At 36.4% G+C, this 19,830-nt stretch overlaps 1 protein-coding gene across 5 annotated transcripts in view; it reads right to left on the reverse strand.

The window, feature by feature from the left end:
• Dlg2 (discs large MAGUK scaffold protein 2) overlaps positions 1 to 19,830 on the reverse strand; it is an 857,262-nt gene that overhangs the window by 432,916 nt on the left and 404,516 nt on the right. For all 5 annotated transcript variants that reach the window (XM_059271442.1, XM_059271434.1, XM_059271427.1 and 2 more), the window contains exons 7-8: positions 18,602 to 18,746; positions 16,280 to 16,418 (exon numbers count right to left, since the gene is read on the reverse strand). In XM_059271442.1, the coding sequence (XP_059127425.1) occupies positions 16,280 to 16,418; positions 18,602 to 18,746 (284 nt within the window). The remainder of the gene's footprint in view (positions 1 to 16,279; positions 16,419 to 18,601; positions 18,747 to 19,830) is intronic.

Genomic DNA, 19,830 nt, shown 5'->3' on the forward strand with positions numbered 1-19,830 from the left:
CACAGCCAAAGAATTTCAAGCAGATTCTACAAGATTGTACTGACAAGGGCAGTATAGTCTATTTGGCAAGAAGACTATTGATTTCCTTTAAAGACCCAGGAAAATGGTGCTTTATTGCTGATCCTGACTAGACCAGTGCAACCAATGCATGTCAGAGGTCCTAGCTGACAGACAACCAGAGGGACAGCATCTTGGCAATAAACCTAGAGAGAACTGTTCTTTCAACGGAACACGATAACGGAAACTTGTATCTACTGTATAGATCCAATTCAGAACATCCATCAGATGGGAGAAGTTTTAGAATTATGTATTCCAATCACACTCAAGGTGGAATTAGGGAAGAGAAGGTCATAATAGAAACAAACAATGGAAAGTAATGGTCAAAACATCAAAACTCCCAAGGACTCTCTCAGTTCGTGTCAGGAATCTTAAGGGCAGCTTGGGTTAAAACAGTGCAGAAAAGTGGGATATAGAATACAGAGTTTAGAGTCACACCAACACGCCTTTTAAAATCTCTTCTATATGATTTTAAGACAGGTACACCTCAGAAGTTTGGGGGTGAGTGGTTTTGGGGTATATAAAGGTAACAGTTGAATACAAAATTGATACAATGACAGGAAGCTCTAAATTTCTAACTCAACTTATTTGGTTGTATGTATTATAATCTTTAATTTTCACAGCAATAGATTTTAACAATGGATAAAATATGTACATGTGTATGTACGTACACACAGGTGCACATACACACATACACACACTATTTCATATACTGAAACTGAAACTCAGAAAAGACAAAGGTGCATAGCTAAGGAATGTCCAGACTGTGACTGGAATGTACATCCCTTTCACTCTGTCATCCACCATGTGATACTTTACTGAAGCAAAATGGAGAAATGCAAAACAAAATAAGGATATATGGTAACTATGTGCATTGTTGAATCACTGTGTGTGCAAGATACTTAGTCTACTGGGTTCTCAGACAGAACATCTTTTAAACACAACAGAATCAAGGCAGGCAGGTGGCAGCCAAGTACAGGCATGGGAATACAAATATGTCCATCTCTCCACAGCCTCCTTCTTTTACCCTTGACACGAGCTGAACAGCAGCCTCTCTGGACTCTGATACATGCTTCTCCATGACCACACTGTCAATTCTGCTTTGAGGTGTGCTTAAGGAAATGCCCAGGGTCCCTGGGTATTAATAAAGAGAAGATTCAGTGTGGAAATCGGGATGTGTTTGTATGAAGCACTTGCACTAAAACAAGCTGCCTTTTCTTGAGAAGCAAAGGTAAAAAAAGTGAGAAATGTGATCATTTATTGAACTGATCATTATTTGAATTTGCCATGCTCCTCTCAGTGCATTTGAAGCAAAGGGGGAGATATTAATACTCCCTGTATCACTGGAGGTTTGTGGTGTGCGAAGGAAAGTAAAATTATACCGAAGGGAGTTTTGCTTCTCGATTTTGGTCTTCAAATGTCTGAGCTGCTAAAGAATTGCTGCTCCGTGAGCATCAGAGAAGAAAGGTAGGCAAGAGAGAACTTACTGTCAGGTGTAATTGCATTTAAAGGAGATGAAGTCATGCCTTAAAATGTGTTTTAACACAGTAAACTTTGCACAGCTGGTTTTTAAGATATCTGGTACTTTAACATACAAAATATAAGCTCAGATTCTGAGTTTGGTAACTCTTGCTCAGGAGGACTGAATGCCTTCTGTTGTGCATCCCTACTTGCCATGTCCTTAGTGCAATCCATTGTTTACATCAAATTTACTTCATAAGGGAAATGTATGTGTTTTCTTCTAATATATTACATTATGCTTTTACCTTCGGTAATATAATATTCTGACATCAAAGAAGTGATGGGTTTAAGCCATGGGCTCCCAAACCAGTCAGGACATCAGAATCACCAGGGTTCTCAGTTCTCTTTGTTTGATTTAGTAAAAAAAGAGGCCAGTTTATATTTTGCTCCTGTTTGGTACAGTAATTAAAATCTGTAGCTTTAGGTAACAGGTCTGTTCTTTTTGAGAAATCTATGAACTAGTCACATGTTTGAATTACATCAATTCTTTACACATTACAGAATGTTAATTATTCCACCAAATTTTCTGACTTCAAAATATTCAGCTGATAAATGTTAACATTTGTAGAGTAAATATTAATTCCCCATTTTAAGGGAGTGAATAAAACAATTATTTCAGCAGTGATTATATTATGCATATAATTTCACCTTGAAAGCAGATGTATAGTACTTTTCCTCTATTCACTTTTGAATCTCACCACACTAAGCCCTAGTAACTAGTGCTATAATCAGCAGTGGAGATTAATAGTCATAACATTAATGGCTAACCTCCAGGTCAGTTTGTGCTAGCTCTGCATAAAGTGTTTTATATAAATAAGCTGTCTCAAACTTAATAATAAGCCATAAGATAGACACAGGGGGCACCTGATGTAGAGAAGTGCTCTCTCATCCAAGATCAAACAGCTGGTGGGGTCAAACTCTACATTTGTCTACTTGCATAATCTATGCTCTTAACCAAGACACATTCCTGTATTTGGATCGTGGGCTTTAGATTCACCACTTGCTTTCCAACAGTTGTAGGAGAGGTTGTACAATCTCTGCCATCTCAGATTCTCCAGCTGTAAAACAGGTAGAATACTTCTCTGTCCTTTTGTATGCTATCCTAGGAGATAAAGTGTGAAATAGGGAAAGTACCCATCTGTGCAGTAGCAGATAGTGTTAAAGGTTTACCAACATCATTACAAATTCAGATCAGGACATCACCTAATTAACTTGGAAATTTTTTTGCTATCACATTTATTTCAGCTGTTTCATTTTGCTTTCATCTCCTATCTGAAGGTGGCAAATGAGACTTTAAAAAAGATTAGGGTAGAACAAAGCATAAAGCAAAAGTATTTGGGCTCCACTGGATCAATTGGCAGCATTTCTATTAAGAGAGTCTACACAAGAAAGGACTCAGTTCTATGCCAAGGTCAACCCAATTTAAAACAACTCTAAGATCAGAATAGATGTTTCAGTGTTGACATGCAGAGCTATAATCACAGCCAAAACTAAGTTCTCTCAGTAAACTGTTCATTAAGGCACATGCAGTCTGGAATAATGGTGAAATGACAGGCATAGCAATGACATCACCCCCAACTTTGGTGTCACTGTTTCTAGAATGAGGACATCACGTAAGACTCCAGTTGTACCTTTCCAAACAAAATAAAAGCCAAAGACTAATCAAGCACCAGGAAGATTCTAGAAATCTTAAAGCTAACAAAGCATCTATGTGGTTTACCTAAAAAATGGAGACTCTGGTGTTAGTTTGAGATTTTATACTACACTATTCCAACTGCATGACCTTTAGCAGTATGGTCAGCAATGTGGTTTGTGGAACCTAGCTATTTATGTTCTAACCTAGCTTCTCCATCATAGTACTCTGCCTTGGTGACTTATTGTAAAATGGAGATAAAAATAGGTAAAACAGTAAAAAATGTGAATTACGGAATGATGAGAGATCACTGACTTTATGTGTGTAACACCAATATCTCTTACTTTAGCTTTCTTATAAGATGAGAACAGTAATCCTTTCTTTAAAGACTACATAAGATATTTTATGTTTGAGACAGGGTAAAAATTCAGAAGGTGGTTAACATTTATTTCCATTTGTTCAAGATGTATTTTCATATTTTCTTTATTGTTTACCTAGTCCTAATGTTGACCAGAAATAATTTATAGAGAAGATGAAACATCCTCTTTATTTAATTTAAATGGTTGAGAAGAACTGTTCATTCCAGGGCAACTAAAGTGGTAGATCAATGTGCTAACACATGAAACGTGTCTGCCATCAATGAGCCTTAATAAACTATTCCTTCTCATGTGCCATTTGGGACTTCATGTATGTGTATGCATTGTGTGTAACAAATCCACAAGTAAGCTTGGACCTAATGATCCTTTCCCTACCTCTCCTCTCTTTGCCTTTATGTGGAAAAATGTTTACTTAGATTATCAATAATGAAAGATAAGAATTAGTGTCTCTCTAAGAAAAGGGAAGAGAGCGGAAACTTAATAAACGCTGACTACTAATTTATCTTCATTGTGGGATCTGTTCTTCAATGCCATCATGAAAACAAAGTGCCTTTCTCTGCAGCTGAGAAAGCAGAAGGATGCACAGCCCCACATTATACAGCCACTTAGTAGGCAAGTCTTTACTGAAAAACATTCATCTACATGATACCTATTGTTATCTGTAGTCACCATCCTGTACAGTATGTCCACAACACCTACTCGAGTATCCTACATAACATTACTTTGCATTTTTGACCAGCATCCTCTCATTTTTATGCTGATTGTAGAATTTTGGTACATCCCTAGGTCTGCCTAGTTCCCATAGGCATGCAACTTCCTTCTATTTGTCTTACTTCCTCCAAAGAAATAGTTATATAGTTATATGACTGGAAATTTAAGAAGTTATCTAAGACTATGATGAGGTCTTCAATAATACCCTTTTAAAGAGAATCACAGAAATGTATTATATATTTTATGAATTATAATTTGGAGACCAATTATCAGATGTTCTGTCTAAACCATTTAACCTGTCATACTGTACAAACTCTTGTGGCTTCCATCACTCCCAGCTGAGTCCATATGGGCTTGTTGGTATTGGTTACCTTATGTACCTGTACAAAGAACCATTCCAACAGTTGCTTTCTTTAATTATTAGGCTAATTAAACATTGTACTTCAAAGCACTTTGTAGTCTGTAAGATATACAAACATCATATCCATAAATTCTTATAATTTCTATAAGACATTTAAATTATATCTGCATATAACTGGCTATGTTCTGATCCTGAATATGGCTTGTAAGAATCATAAGCCAGTGTTGGTGCCAGAGGATGAGTTAAATAACAACCTCTTCCTTCTCCTTTGTGTGTGACTTTTATGCTCTTTACTTCCCTTACATGCAGAACTCTGGGGAAGCTGTTGTAAGAAGTCACTTGTGTTAGTCAATTCCTTTGGTATTGCCAGTCTCTGTCACTTCCTGTATGAAGCTGTCCCTGACTCATCAGCCTGCACCAGGTGCCCATTCTGAAGCTTTCAATCCTCCCCAACAAGCACACATCTCTTCTATTAGACTTTGTGTTTACTTAGCTGCATCTCTGAGAAGTTCACTTTGCTGTCTCCCTGAGAAGGTCAAATACTCATAACTAATATTTATTAAGTGAATAAGAGGAAAGCTAGAAAGATGAGATAATGTATGCATGGCTTCAACGAAGGTGTAACTAAACAAAGGAGCAGAAATGGAGACTAAAGGGGGAAAGTAAAAACATGGCAGTTAAACATGAAAGACAAAGGCATTTGATTAGAAAGAGAATTATAGAAGAGAAAGAGCAGAATAGAGACATTGGGAAAAAGATGGGGCAAAAGGAAACCATGTGGTCAAAGCATATGAGATACCTGCATGAAAACATCCTAATTAATTCTGTTACTTTGTATAATGGATATGTGCTAATAAAATAATATGCTAGAAAGAGAGGCATATGAAAGCTTCTAGGAAAGGAGAGTCAATTTTCTTCAGGGTTGTGGCCCCTGAGAGACTACCCATGCTCCAGTAGATAGTCTTACACCCATTCACATACAGGTAATGCTAAGGGGACTCAGTAGTTAAAACAATAAATAAAAAGACCACATGAAGTTTGGAGAAATGGTGGTGGGAGGGGGTAGGTAAGGAATTAGAGAGGAGAGAATGGGAGATGAGGATGGGTTTGAACCTTTACTTTTTCAATAACAAAAAAAATCAATAAAATTGAAATACACATTTAACTTCATTTAAATGAAACAGTGTCAAGAAAAATATTTCCAAATGCAGCTGGGTGAATAAACTCAGCCAAAAAATTTAAGAAACCAATCTATCAGTATACAAAAGAGTCCAATACTATCCCATATGTAATTCTATTATATTTACAAATCACATGTTTACAAAGTATTAAATATGCTTCAGGAACTCTTCTTTTTACTAGGACTGATATCCAAAACAATCAAGTTCTCTTGTTTCCTCAGAACATATATACTTTTGTACAGGGAGACAGACAATACTCAATTCCCAGGTTACCAATACATGACTACTCATTGATTTGCAGAGTGTGTGGAAGCTGCTATTCTCATTTGCCAATAGTCTCAGCCACATTGCCTGATTTATTATTTTCAGCATCAATGCATGATGTGGTATGAATAAAGAAGTTAGAAAGGAAAATCATTTGGAGACTTCTGCAATAATCAAATGACAAATGTATCTTGAACCAGTGTGCTGTCTATAGAGAAGTGAGCACATTGTGGGCATATTTTGAAGTTTGCTAGTTGATAGGGTCCAGGATTTGAAAGGAAAATGAGAGAAAGCTGACAACAGAGACCATTGTGCCAAGAGCAACAATGGAATAGAGTGACCATTGTAGCATGAATCTTAATAGGTTCTTATTAATAAAATCAAACCTGAGGCAGGTATTGGGGTGAACGCTGGAAGATCAGAGAGACAGAACAGGCCATAGCTACCTCACCTCGCCAGTTCCTCAGCTGGTCCTGTTTCCTCAGACTGGAAGCTTCTGTGTCCTCACCCCGATGGCTCTCAGCTGAACTGCTGCTCGAAAGCCTGAATGCTTAACCAGCCAAAAGCTTAACCAGCCAAATGCTTCTAGTTTCTGGTCTCCACGCCTTATATATCTTTCTGTTTTTGCCATCACTCCCTGGGATTAAAGGCTCACTCCTTGGGATTAAAGGTTTATGTCACCATGCCTGGGTGTTTCCAATGTGGCCTTGAACTCACAGAGATCCAGAGGGATTTCTGCCTCTGGAGTGCTAGGATTAAAGGTGTGAGTGCCACCATTTTCTAGCCTTTGTATCTAGTGGCTGTTCTGTCTCTGACCCCAGATAAGTTTATTAGGGTGCACAATATTTTGGGGACCACAATACCACCACAGACCATTTATTGTGAAAGGAAGACTATGAAGAGGTAGGATGAGGACAAATAACAGATCTACTATTGTAAATATTTACTGAATAAAAATCTAAGGGGAAATCAAGTGAGAAGCTAATTAGGCAATGAAGACATAGACATCTATCTTAAACATAAATAGGAAGCAGAAGTGGGAGGTCAGAAAAACTGTGTGAGTATTATTGTAAAAAAAATAAAATAACAAACAACCTAATATCTAATATAAATTCATTTAAGTAAATTATGGTTCAACTGCATACAAGAGACAGTTATTATATAGCTATTGAGATATTTTTAATGATTTGAGGTTTTATTTTATTCATCTGATAGAATACTTACTTGTTATTCTTTATATTTTATTTTATGACTTTCATATAAATGCACATTATTTTATAATAAAAATAGATAAAAAGCAAAGAGCAGAAATTCAAATAGGACATAAAGCTCCCTGATAGGTATAAGAAAATGGTTTTAGAGGTGAACATTTCAAAGAATGTCTGGGAACTATGCAAAAGTAATATTTTTAAAATTATTTTTATTCAGATATAATTTTGTTCATTGTCTATATTACTGACATCATCTAAAAGCAGTAAGTGAATTATATAACCCCAAAATTTATGAAATTAGTCAAGTCTGCAATAGAATAAGACTATATGTTTGGAATATAATGATGATAGCCCACAATTTTCTTATATTTGTTAAGGTGTTCATTAACAATGAGTAATATCTATAATGATGATGATGATGATTAAGATGATGATGACACTAAATAATAATGAAATAATGTCACCCACAGCAGCTAATAATACAGGGGATGGCAGAAGCCACCTAGGGATAACAATGCTGTCACTGCTAACTCACTACCAAAGTATATACATGGGTACATTTAGGAATTAGATAATCTCTGTGTTTTATTATCATCTCAGTGATATATGGCAGCTAGAATAATCTCCTAGAGGAACAGTTCATGGTTAGTTGTCCTGAGTCATAGCATGTAACCTGTTTCAATTCACAAAGATAAGAACCAGAAACAAGCTGCACATTGTGCTGTTGATAGTAAATGACTTGCAGTCCATGGGACAGCTATGAACTGACTAGTAGTTGACGTCTTTTATACTGACCCCTACAAAACTATCCACTGTTCATCATTAGTCTATTTTCTCCTTTCTTTTTTCTTTTTTTTAATTTTTATTTTTTATTTTCTCCTTTCTTACTACATTAGTCAGTCTGAAAGGGTGATGATGAACTCTTGTGTCACAAAGTAATATAGCGTTGATTTAATAATTTGAATTTTGCATCAATGACATAGGTATATATGTACAATAACCATCTTCCCTAAGATAGTAGGCACAATGTTGTTCATTATGGGCATAGAAAATGATAAATCTCCATAAAGGACACTTATATATCTTTAACTTCTCATTACAACTTCATTTTTGCTAACACTGAATTAATTTCTCTGACAGTAAACAGCAACTTAACATGTTTCCAATATGTTTTCAGATGGTCCTTTTTAATTAAGATTTGCCAACTTCCCCATTAATATTCTCTGCTTCTAACTGAGTCACTCTATGACTCATACCTCCGGGCTTGTGTAAGTCAACCTTAATGGTTATGTGGACTCCTCAACAATAAAGAGAAAACTCCCCTTGCAGCTTTTACTTAATGATCTATTCTCTGTGTGTAGCATTAGTTAATCTATTCCCTCCTTTCCATTATAACGTTTCTTCTCGAAGGAGACCTGTACCAGCATGCCTCCTGTTGGAGAAACCAGGTAAGCAACACAGAGCAGAATGGGTAACTGAGTCATTTGCTTATGAATCCTTAAATTGCTGACATTTTATAATGAGCTTTATAAAATTCATGAGGAACTTACTCATGCATTGCAGTTTTAACAGAGAAATCCTACTTGATGTTAGTAATCAGCTACTATGAAAAAACAAGAAAGAAAAACAAAACCCTAAAAATTATCCAAAGCACAACTGCACTCAGCTAAAGAGGTCAGGTGGAGAGACTTTATACCAGGCTGGGCTTCATTGACTCCTACTTTATATTTTCAGTTAAGGTAGTATTAAATGTTCCTTGTAGTTATAAAAATAAACATTCTCAATAAAGCTATCAGATTATACGGTTTCTTATAATAAAACGTTGTAAATGTGCTCTGCAGCATAAGTTGAAGAAGCATACAGAGATTGTACCCTGTTTGAGCAGCTGTATCTCACTGCTGACTGTATTTCAATAAGTAGTTGGAAGATGAGTACCTAGAAGTTTTATTTGTGAAAAAGTTCATCTTATAGACTTTGTTTTTTAAACAGTATTAATAACAGGTAGCCCAATGAAGTGCTTACTTCTTTCCAAGCACTTCACACATATGAACTCAGTTTATTGTCTCAATAAACCCACAGGGTGGGAAGTAGCACTCTGATCCTTTTATAAATGAGAAAGCTGAAGCAGAGAGCAGTTACGTAGCATATCCAAGTTCATGCTATAGAAAGAAGTCAAGGCTGGGGTCAAATTTGAGCAGGTAGCCTTGGAGACTTAAAATCCAATCACTGAGTATTCATCAGAATTCTCACGCAGGGTCACTTCCCTGTTTACAGTCCTGCTGGCTGTTTTCCATTGTATTTGGTTAAAAGCTCATAGGAAAAGATTATGTATGAAGAAGGGAAATTCAGTTAATCTAATACTGCCATAAATCATGGACTTCAAGATAAAAAGCAGAGAGGCTAGAGTGTGCTCATGCTCTGACAGAAAGCTCTGGCTCTGATTGTTCCAGAGCCTGTTCCTAATGGATGCCCCTTAACTTGGGCAATTACTAAAAGACTTTCAGCAAGATACAATAATTGAGAAGTTTGTGTTATTTAATTCAAAATTTCCCAAACTTTGGAAGCATATTTTCTTTGGGGTTTGTGCACAAGCAATTGAACAAAAGTAAAGATGGTCTATAATGAAATAGTCTAACTAGATCAGGCTAGCTCCTCATAATGAGCTTGGGCTGTAGGATGTAGCTCAAAATACAACTCATATCCCCATTTTCCTCTGTGTTCCCTACTTCTGACCCCCTTGTCACAACATTCTAGCTGTGAAATCTCTTCTCTCATTTCTTCAGTGCCCTATCTACTTTAAAAAAAGCCTTAAAAGAAATCCTGTAAATCAGGTAGTTTAGATTTGTTGCCTAGTACTCTCCAGTAGATTCTTAATGCACTTTGGATTAAATTCATATTTCATCATTACCTCTGAATCCTTTATCATCTGGCTCTTGCCTCCTACCCCAGCCTGATTTTCTACATGCTCCCGTTAGCCAAGTTCCCTAAACACAGTACAGTTATTCCAGACACAGTGACCTTGGCCTTGTTTCTTGTTCCTCCTCCTCCTCCTCCTCCTCCTCCTCCTCCTCCTCCTCCTCCTCCTCCTCCTCCTCCTCCTCCTCTTCCTCCTTCTTCTTGTCCTCTTCCTCTTCCTCTTCCTCCTCCTTTTCATCCTCCTTCTCCTTCTCCTCCTCCACCTCCTCCTTACTCTCTTCTTCCTCATAGTGTCCTTTCTCTGGTCTTTTCATAACCATGTGTTTTCATTCTTCTGTTCTCAGCTCAACACTACCATTGTTGTCGCCTCAGGGAGGCACTCTCATGGTTTTCTGCCTCATGAAGTGCTCTTTCCTAGTCACTGCCTATCACATGGTCCTAGTGTATTTCCTCTATGTTCTCAACTAGGTCTGAACTTAATTCTGTCTTATTATTGTGCTAGAATATGAATTCCATGAGGACAGGAACCCAATGTGTTTTCTCTATTGTGATTTTGTTTCTAATAACTATGTGGGATACATTTTAGAAACTGAATAATCACTGGATGAGTAAGTCAATGAAAGAGAAAAGACAATTTGGGTATATGTCAGAAGTTTACCTATTGAGTCAGTATTCTGTACTTTGGGGGCAAATGGGGTATAGGTGGACTCCTAGCTAGTGGGATGGTATCTGCTTAGATAACCAATCAAGCAGATGAGATTCAAAGTCACAATCCAGAGTTGTTCTTAGTTGTTTCTATACACGAGAACTCTATATAGAGATTTTATTTAGCTTATGCTTTAGGATCAACCAAAATATGTGAAAGCCTACTATGTGGTGACCACCAAATAGGCACTCAGAAATGTCTGTGCCTTTAAAGTTATGTGATTTTAGTTTCTAGTAATAGGATGCATATCTCTCACAGCTGAGTTCTAGCTCCCTGCTCTTCATCACAATATTCACTGCATTCATTAGGAAATTAAACAATTGTGTGGTGACAGTTTCCTCTTATATCCCTTTTTTTTGTTTCAATTTAGTGCTAAGGATTCATTTAGCTACTCTCAAGAGACTGATCTGGATGGTGAACAAATGTAGTTCACACTCCTGAGTATGAGGGAAGATGTGGTGGCATGTAGGAGGAATGAGTAGTGGAAGGTAACCTGTAAAGTTTTCATTCTTCAGGGGTGATACTTGATTGATTGCAGTTTGCTTAAATTCTTCTTCCAGATCATTCATCCTCCAAACAGTAAATATTAGCTTAGAGAAACAGAATGAATACTGTGTTGCATATTCAGCAACATCGTCTCTAAATCTGGCTCTACGGCTTACAAGCTGAGAACCAGAGGAAGCCAACAAATCATTCATTCTAGGCCCGAGCTCCTCTTCCATCATGTAGGAGCAGATTAGGCTGCATGTATTTATGGCAGTTCCAGATCTGACAGCTTGTAACTCTTAGTCAAAAACCACATGAGCACCATTGTTTTTACATTTTTTTTTTTTTGAGACAAGGCCTCACATTGTAGCCTAGTCTGGCTTCAGAGTCATGGTAACCCTCTTGTCTTATTCCCCCAGGTACTTGGATTACAACAGTGAACTATCATACCGAGCTGAAAACCAGATTTCTTCATCACACTGAGTCTACTCTACTGGGTCTCAGTAGGCTCGCTACCAAGACATTTTCATCTAAGACTGATTTATTTAGGTTTCCTTTCTGTAAGTTGGTGGAAAAACATTTACAAATGTAATGAGAAAGAGACAAACTAAGTCATGGTGGCATTATTCTAGTAAAAATTGCTAAAACACATTACTATCTATCCATAACAGAGGGAGCATAAAACAGAAGAATAGAGCAATGCTCCTTACAACAGACTGAGAATATATGAGGCATTTATAACTAGATGTTTCCAGCTTGATGTGATTTTAGAGGCTGTTGAAGAATTCTGCTTCCACAGAAATGCTTTCCTGCCTGCTAAACTCTCATCTTTATTGAATTCTTGATTTGTTGCTTTAGGTAAATATAATGAAGTCCTCAACTGTAATATATAACTCAAAGATAGTATCAAACCCATATAATCTTCTAAAAATGAATGCAATATTCATAATTTATTATTATGTTAAAACCTTCTAGTTCCTTGAAGAATAATAAGATCCTTTACTCCAAATCTATAGTCAAGGAATTCAAGACTTACATTGAGTGAATTCAATGGTCATGTAGGTATTGAGTGGCAGGGCCAGGACTTCAAGTCATAAAATCATCTCTGTGAGATAAAGGGTGTGGATGTGGGGAGGAGACCTTTTAAGATAGTTTGATTAGAATTCTTACTTTGATCCTTGTTGTATGACATGAGACATTTTTCTTAACTACTTCTAGTTTTTTTTATTTGCAAACATTAAGACTATCACACAGAAATCATACACACACACACACACACACACACACACACACACACACACACTTTATATTCCTTTTTAAATCTTTACCAGCTATCTCCCCACTACAAATGCCCTTTCTGATTTCTTAATTCTGACCAATAACTACATATTCTCAGGTTCAGAATCAAGGTGCCTTCTTGTTTAAAACTTCATTTGATGCTATGGCTGTTCCTATAGTATCTACATAAACTTCAAAATCACTTATAAATGTTTCTTAAATTCCTCCTATGGTATTAAGGATCTCTGATAATGATCCACCACACAATGGTGATTGAATTCTGCTTGTCTTTGCTCTTCAATCCAGGACTGGAGAGATGGCTTAGTAGTTAAGAACACTTGCAGCTGAATTCACATCCATATCATGTGGCTTTACTACCTCTTATAACTCCAGTTCCAGGGGATTCTACCCCCATCTCAAAGGACACATACACACATGTGGCATACACACACTTATGTAAGTAAAAATGAAATAAACCTTAATAAATTTATTCAAAAGATCTTTAGCATTTAAAAAGGATAAGGACTGATAAAAAATTGCCAACATTTTATTTTCTAGGTAAACGTATAATTACTGCTATTAATTATGGTATTTATTTTACAAAAGAAGGAAAATTTAATATCAGAATTTATAACCTCAAAGTTATGAAACAATAAAGTTACCTTTATGGAAAAATCTACTAGAGCAGAGGGAATAGGCATTGCTTTACATTTTTTGCTTTAATTTATTAATTTTTAAATGCTTAGCGCCCATAGTCTAGTAGGAAATATTGGATTAATATAATGAATGAAATATTGACTCTGTCTCTGAGTCAGTATCTCTGGCCCATAGAATGCTTACAGCCGGGGAACAGGAGGTAGGACACACCAATGTTGGCAGAATAGCAAGAGGAAGTGTGCATGGGTATGAGTTGATAGAATTTTCTTTACAATTTTGCTTGGCACGAGCCATTCATAAGACTTTGTGTGGTTATTAACAAGAATGTCTTGCATGGAAGCAGAACAGGGGTCAAGGCAAGAAGTAAGACAATGAGGCATATATACTATAGGAGGACAATGCTACAGAGAGATTGTCTGTAAGACCATTCTGTATGACTCTAAAGTTGGTTAGGAATTAAAATAAGTACAGGTACTCTATATAGATAACATCTGTCAAATATTTACTACATGTCACACATGGTTCTGGGATGCTTGTGTTTATTTTCATTTAATTACTACAACCTATTGACATAGATTCATGCTCTTCTCTGGCAGAGGTGAGGAAACTGAAGTGTGTAGATGTTAAATGATTAACCCAAGACCACAGTAAGCAAAAGATAGAGACAGATCTCACCTGGACTGTCTGACTTTATAGCTCAAAAGAACTTGTAGACCCCTTCTAGCCATGTGTTTCTCTGATGAGAAGAGTTTATTTAAGTTGATGTTTACTTTGACACTAAAGAAGAAATCTAAACGCTTTTTAGTTAGGATTCTAAAACTGCCAGACAACAAAGTTTTTCTATTCAGAAGCCATGCAACCATACACTCTTTGAGTGAAGTTTAATTTCCCCCTCTCTAAATAGTGATAGAAGTCTATCTCTCTGTTTTTGGAAGGATTAAATGAGCAGAGTGTGTTAAACAGCTAGCAAGTGGCCAGGATTATAAAGAGACTTTAACAAATGTTAATTTATTATCGGTCCTAGTAAGATAAAATGACATTTCAAATTAAAATCAGCTTCAATATTAGTGGCAGGCTGAGAGCAAACAGATAATTCTTTGGTGCTTAAAGGTGTCTATATTTACAAAATGCTTCACGGGGCCCTGTGGATTATCTTTGCCATAGTCCTCATTTTAATTAAGAACACGGAGCTCAGACATCCCGGCACCGGAAGAAGTCTGCACAGATGTGTTTTCAGCTTCCAAATGTTTTGTTCCCTGGCTAAAGATATAACAAGCTATGTCAGCAAACCTGATATTGCAAAATAAATAGGAAATGCTTAATCATTTAAAAATGTATGCCAAAGAACAGAAAAGCCAAAGAATAAGCACATGTCACATGAAGTCTCATTCACTTTGTCAAAACTGACAGATGACTCCAATTAGACAGACAAGATATAAACCCAAAACAATCCATCTCTATTTGTTATGTATACAAATATATGGGTATATTTTTATGATTTTATCTCAGTTTTTTCTTTTTTCAAGATAGAGTTTCTCTGTGTAGACCTGGCTGTCCTAGAACTCACTATGCAGTCTAGGCTAGCCTCCAACTCAGAGAGATCCACGTGCCTTGGCCTCCTAAATGCTGGGATTAAAAGTGTGTGCCACTACCACTCATTTTTGTTAAAAAAAATCAAGACAAAAAAAAAACTGCAGATAAATGTCTTAACTATGAACTTATTTTGAAACGTCAATGTCTACCTCCAGTTGTATCTAAGTATACATTTGTATATGTTTGAAATTTTCATTATAGGTCATCTCAAAGTAGGTCACTCTGAAGGGAGTTTAAGAGAGATCTTAGTTTTAATTCTTTGAATATTCTGTTCAATGTGGTTTGATCACATTCACCCCTCCCTTAACTTCTCCCAGATCCACTTTGCGTAATCTTTCAAAAAAAAAAACTTTTTCATTTTTATATCCATTAAGGCTAATTTATGCTTCCCATACATTGTTGGCTGTGTGGCTTTCCATTGGAGAATGGTCCACTCATCAACGGCTGTATTTGTAAAGAGAACTAATTCTCTTGAGGAGATTTTTGTTTTATAACCATAGTTCACCCCTTTGCCAAGTGTATTAAGCATATACTAGTTTTGGAACAACATGTTTAAAAATATAAAGAAAGAAAAAAATGAACATTTTTTATTCACCATCAATCAATTAATTCATTTATTTATCACTCAATATTTGTTGGATTTTTATTGGTGGTAATTTAAATGAATTAATTTTTTTCTCTGTGAACTGTCACACCTAAATTTTTAGACTGCTGTGCGCATATGCTGCCACTTGTGATATTAGTAATGTAGTGGCATGTTCTGAGATTCCTGCTATGTTCCCTCTTGGAATTAACATGTGTGTATTAATTTCAAACTCTTTGGAACCACATTTCAAATAGAGGGAGGGTATGGTAACTCCCAAATTCTATTACATATGGATTGCCATGAGTAGTAAGAACATGGAAAGTAGCGTCGGAAGAGGAGAGTTTCAACTCTTACCTCATACAACCAGATGGGTAATAATAGGTAAGCTATTCCCTTCCTTCTGATCCTGGGTGTGACCATTTTTCATCAAGTGATGAAACCTAATCTATAGAATGGCCACAAAATTCAAATGGGATCAAATGTGAAAAATCTTGGTAGATTACTTTGTGATGGGTATATGCATAATACTGTTTCTCACAAGGAATCTGTGAGCATGTAGCAGGAAATCCTATTACACATATACAGGTAGTTGAAGATTCTCACAGAAAGGAAACCTACACTGAGTTTGAAGAGCACCTAGAAACTTTAGTTTGTTCACTAAGTAACATCTGACATAGTACACAAATGTGACTTCTTCCTTAAAATGATAACCAACCCAATTAAGTTAGAAGCATATCTGACCTGGTGTAGTCATCTTCAACCAGCATGTGCTTTGGAATTGGTGAGTACCTTCCTGGAGAGATGGGCGGCAGGGAAGTTTTGTATTCTAACGTGCCATTGTTACCAGACAGCAGATGATTTTCCATCGGTGGAGAATAAGCTAAGGAATTGGGGAGAGAAAAAGAAACGGAATCAAACTTTTCATGTGGGTGATTCAATGGTCAATATACTCCAGAGGATGTGTTAAAAATACAAAGGCTTTACTACATGCCAAAATTTTTCTTGTTCTCCAAGGGGGTGAGTTGCTGTCTGTTTGCATTTCCCATATATAAGCACACAGTGACCTTTAGATTTGGAAAGATGTAATAACAGTTATATTTGTAGCCCAAGTTAGCATAATTAGGTGATGAGAAGAATTGGAGAGACTCGACACACATTTCCAGAACGATGATTAATTTTCTATGGAAATGAAAATGTTAGCTTCTAATTGTAGGGCTCACATTCATTTTACATAATTAATATCCAATTATCAAAAGCAAAAGGCTCCCAAGGAATACATTCTCCTATTAATCCTTCTCCACAAATATGCTATATTTCTATCACAGGAAGTCTACAGTGACAAGCACTTTTCTTCTGTTCTTCTCTAACCCATCTTCTCATTGACACTCTTGACAGGGTTCCCTTCCTTCCATTCTTTCCTCAAGACTGTTTTGTATGCTGAGATGAACTCTTAAAATCCAACTTTGCTTTGTTCTCGTGTTTACATTTTCTGCACTGTCACTCTTGTTTGGGACACAGTATACATTCTCTTCTTTATTAAATTGATAAAAGTGACCCATTTCAATATTCCTTACACATGTTGTTACTCCTCAAACAATATCTCTGTTTCTGGCATTTGTATCACTGTTTTACTGTATGGAGTATCTGTGATTTGTGTCTCTTATCCCATCTCAGATGTATAATTATAAAGGCAGCTATACATAAAATCTCTCAACTCTTTCAAAGAAAGATCAGAAATCTCCCTTCTCTGAGTCACTAAAAGATATTTATTTTCATTTATCTGACTATATATTGCCTCTTGTTTCCACCAAATTGTGTTGTTGGTGACGCATCTGAATTAGCTTATCCTCCAACCATGCTGCTGAAGGCAGGGGTTGTATTTCCTCTAAAGTTAGATGGGTATCACACACCTTACTTTACAAAGTTATGTAGCACATGTTAAATTACTTAAATTAATTAGAACCTTTGTGTTCTGCCTTTTGTCCCCTCTCTGCCATTGCATTTATATGCCCTTTTTGAAGTGAGTCATAGCCCTCTCCTACTCCTCTAAATTTATTCAGTTCAAGTCTCTGAAAGTCAAAACTCTTTCCTGTCCTAAGGTAAGGCTTATCTCAGCTTAGGGCCTTCTTTGGAAAAAAAAAAAGACTATTTAGAGGAGGAGACATTTCAGAACCATTATTTCAAAAAGTAATAGCTAAGGTTATGGGCCTTTAGAGCTAAGGTTATTTAGCTCTTAAATTTTGCTCAAGAGAAATATCTAAATCTAAGAAAGATTCAACACTTGCTTAGGGTGATAGTACTAATTAACAGTGGGTCCTGAAGGCATCCTGAGTGCACACACTCACAATGGAACTCGCAACGTTTCAAATCCTACAAGCTAACTTATGTCAGTAAAAACACCCGTTAGGTTTACATAGAAAGCAAATTCTTTCTAAATTTAGTCTCTGAAGACAGAAGAAAGGGAGCAAGTCCTAATTAGCAGTGGATTTGGTGTGATCCCCGAAAGAGTGACTCGGAGTGCTGCCTCTCCCACAGCCACAGATAATGACTGATTATTTTCTTGATAACAAATTCAGCTAAGATAAGAGTTCTGATGATGACTGAAAATGGTGATTTCATCATTCCAGAGGACAATCCCCTCCCCTAGGGGGAAGTATAGAGCTCTCTATGGCTAATTTTTGCCAGCATCTGTCTTTCACTTTGCTGTTACACAGATCTGAACTAGGACAAGGTAATACAATGGCATGAGAGAACTCATGTTTCATGGGATTGAGAATTTATCTTCTGGGGTTTTGCACCAATGCTGTTGTAGTCACCAAGATTAGAATTACATCACTCTGTCCTCCCTTGGTGGACCTGCCAATCCATCAAGGTGTCCCACCTTTAAAACATTAGCTGAGGTCCCTTAAAACAACATGGGATGATTCATAGAATATTTCCCCTGAAGTGTTTCAAGAAGCTTGACAAGAGTGAAATTGTAAGGCGAGGTGAAAACGGCTTTGTGGAAGTCTATTTTGTATAACTGGCAGGCTATTAGAAGACGACACTGGACACAGTACTTACAGTGAGTAATATCAGGTGGGCCATAAGGATCAGTCATATAAATCGTGGTGGGTTTGCCAACTTTTAGATAAACGACATCGGATGTGTTCTTCAATATCGCTACAGCCTCTTCATGGGTAACTTCTTCTAAACTGTAGTTATTTACCTGAAAGAGGAGAAAGATCAATATGACAAAGTTAAACCTGTGAAGTGAAAGAGAACTACCCAGGCAGATTGTGAAATTTGAAATTAGACCTTATTAATAGACTGGGTTACAATGATTAGTTTGGTATTTGTAATATTCTTCATAAAACATACAGTGTAAGCTTAAAACAAAGCAGGTTAGGTGTGGCCATCAATGCTGCAAAACAGGGTCAGCTTTGTTGATCTCTCTGAGGAAGTGACTTAATGGCAAACAGAATAATATTTCTAGAAAAAAATAATAAATGATCTTTTTAAATATTTGGTGTTCTTATGACTAAAATGTTATATATATATATATATATATATATATATATATATATATATCAGGCTGGGTGTACATATCAGTGGTATAATTAATGATTACTGAGAATATGTGAGGGCCTTGGATCAGTTCCCAGGACCACAAAAAAAAAAAACACAAAAACAACACAGTGAAGAAAGAATACACAGAAAGCATTGTATAATAATTGAAGAAAAAAACCTCACTAAAACCAAAAAAACAAAACATAAGAATAATCCACAAGTTGTTTCCTACTTTAATGTATTTCTTTGAGTCAGTGTAACCATGTTGGATATATTATTTTGGAATCTGTATTGGAGATCTATAGTGATTACAACATTAATATAATTTAGCAACATGGTTTTTGCTTTGCATGACTGTAACAGTGATTTAAATTATCTCTTGCTAGAACCTGTTTCATTTGCTCTTAATATGTTGCTACTACAAATAATATTTTGACAAACAATTATCTGGGCTTATCTAGCCTGGATGTTTTTGGTATAACTCATGTATATGACTTGCTAGACTCTACTATAATAGCATTGTTGCAATTTTTAATATCTGTTCTGAAAGTGCCCCTTGAAATATGACCCGATTACCCTCATGCCAGCACTTGGTGAGCACCCCATCCCCTGACTGGGCTGAGAACTGAACCCAAGATCCTGCGTATGCTATGCACACTCTCAGTTACTGGCTATACTTTCAGCTATTTTTTTTTAAAGGAAAGACTGTTAATGTAACAAAAGGATTCACAGGTGAATACATT

Source organism: Peromyscus eremicus, chromosome 1 (genome assembly GCF_949786415.1).
Source record: "Peromyscus eremicus chromosome 1, PerEre_H2_v1, whole genome shotgun sequence".
Lineage (NCBI taxonomy): Eukaryota > Metazoa > Chordata > Mammalia > Rodentia > Cricetidae > Peromyscus > Peromyscus eremicus.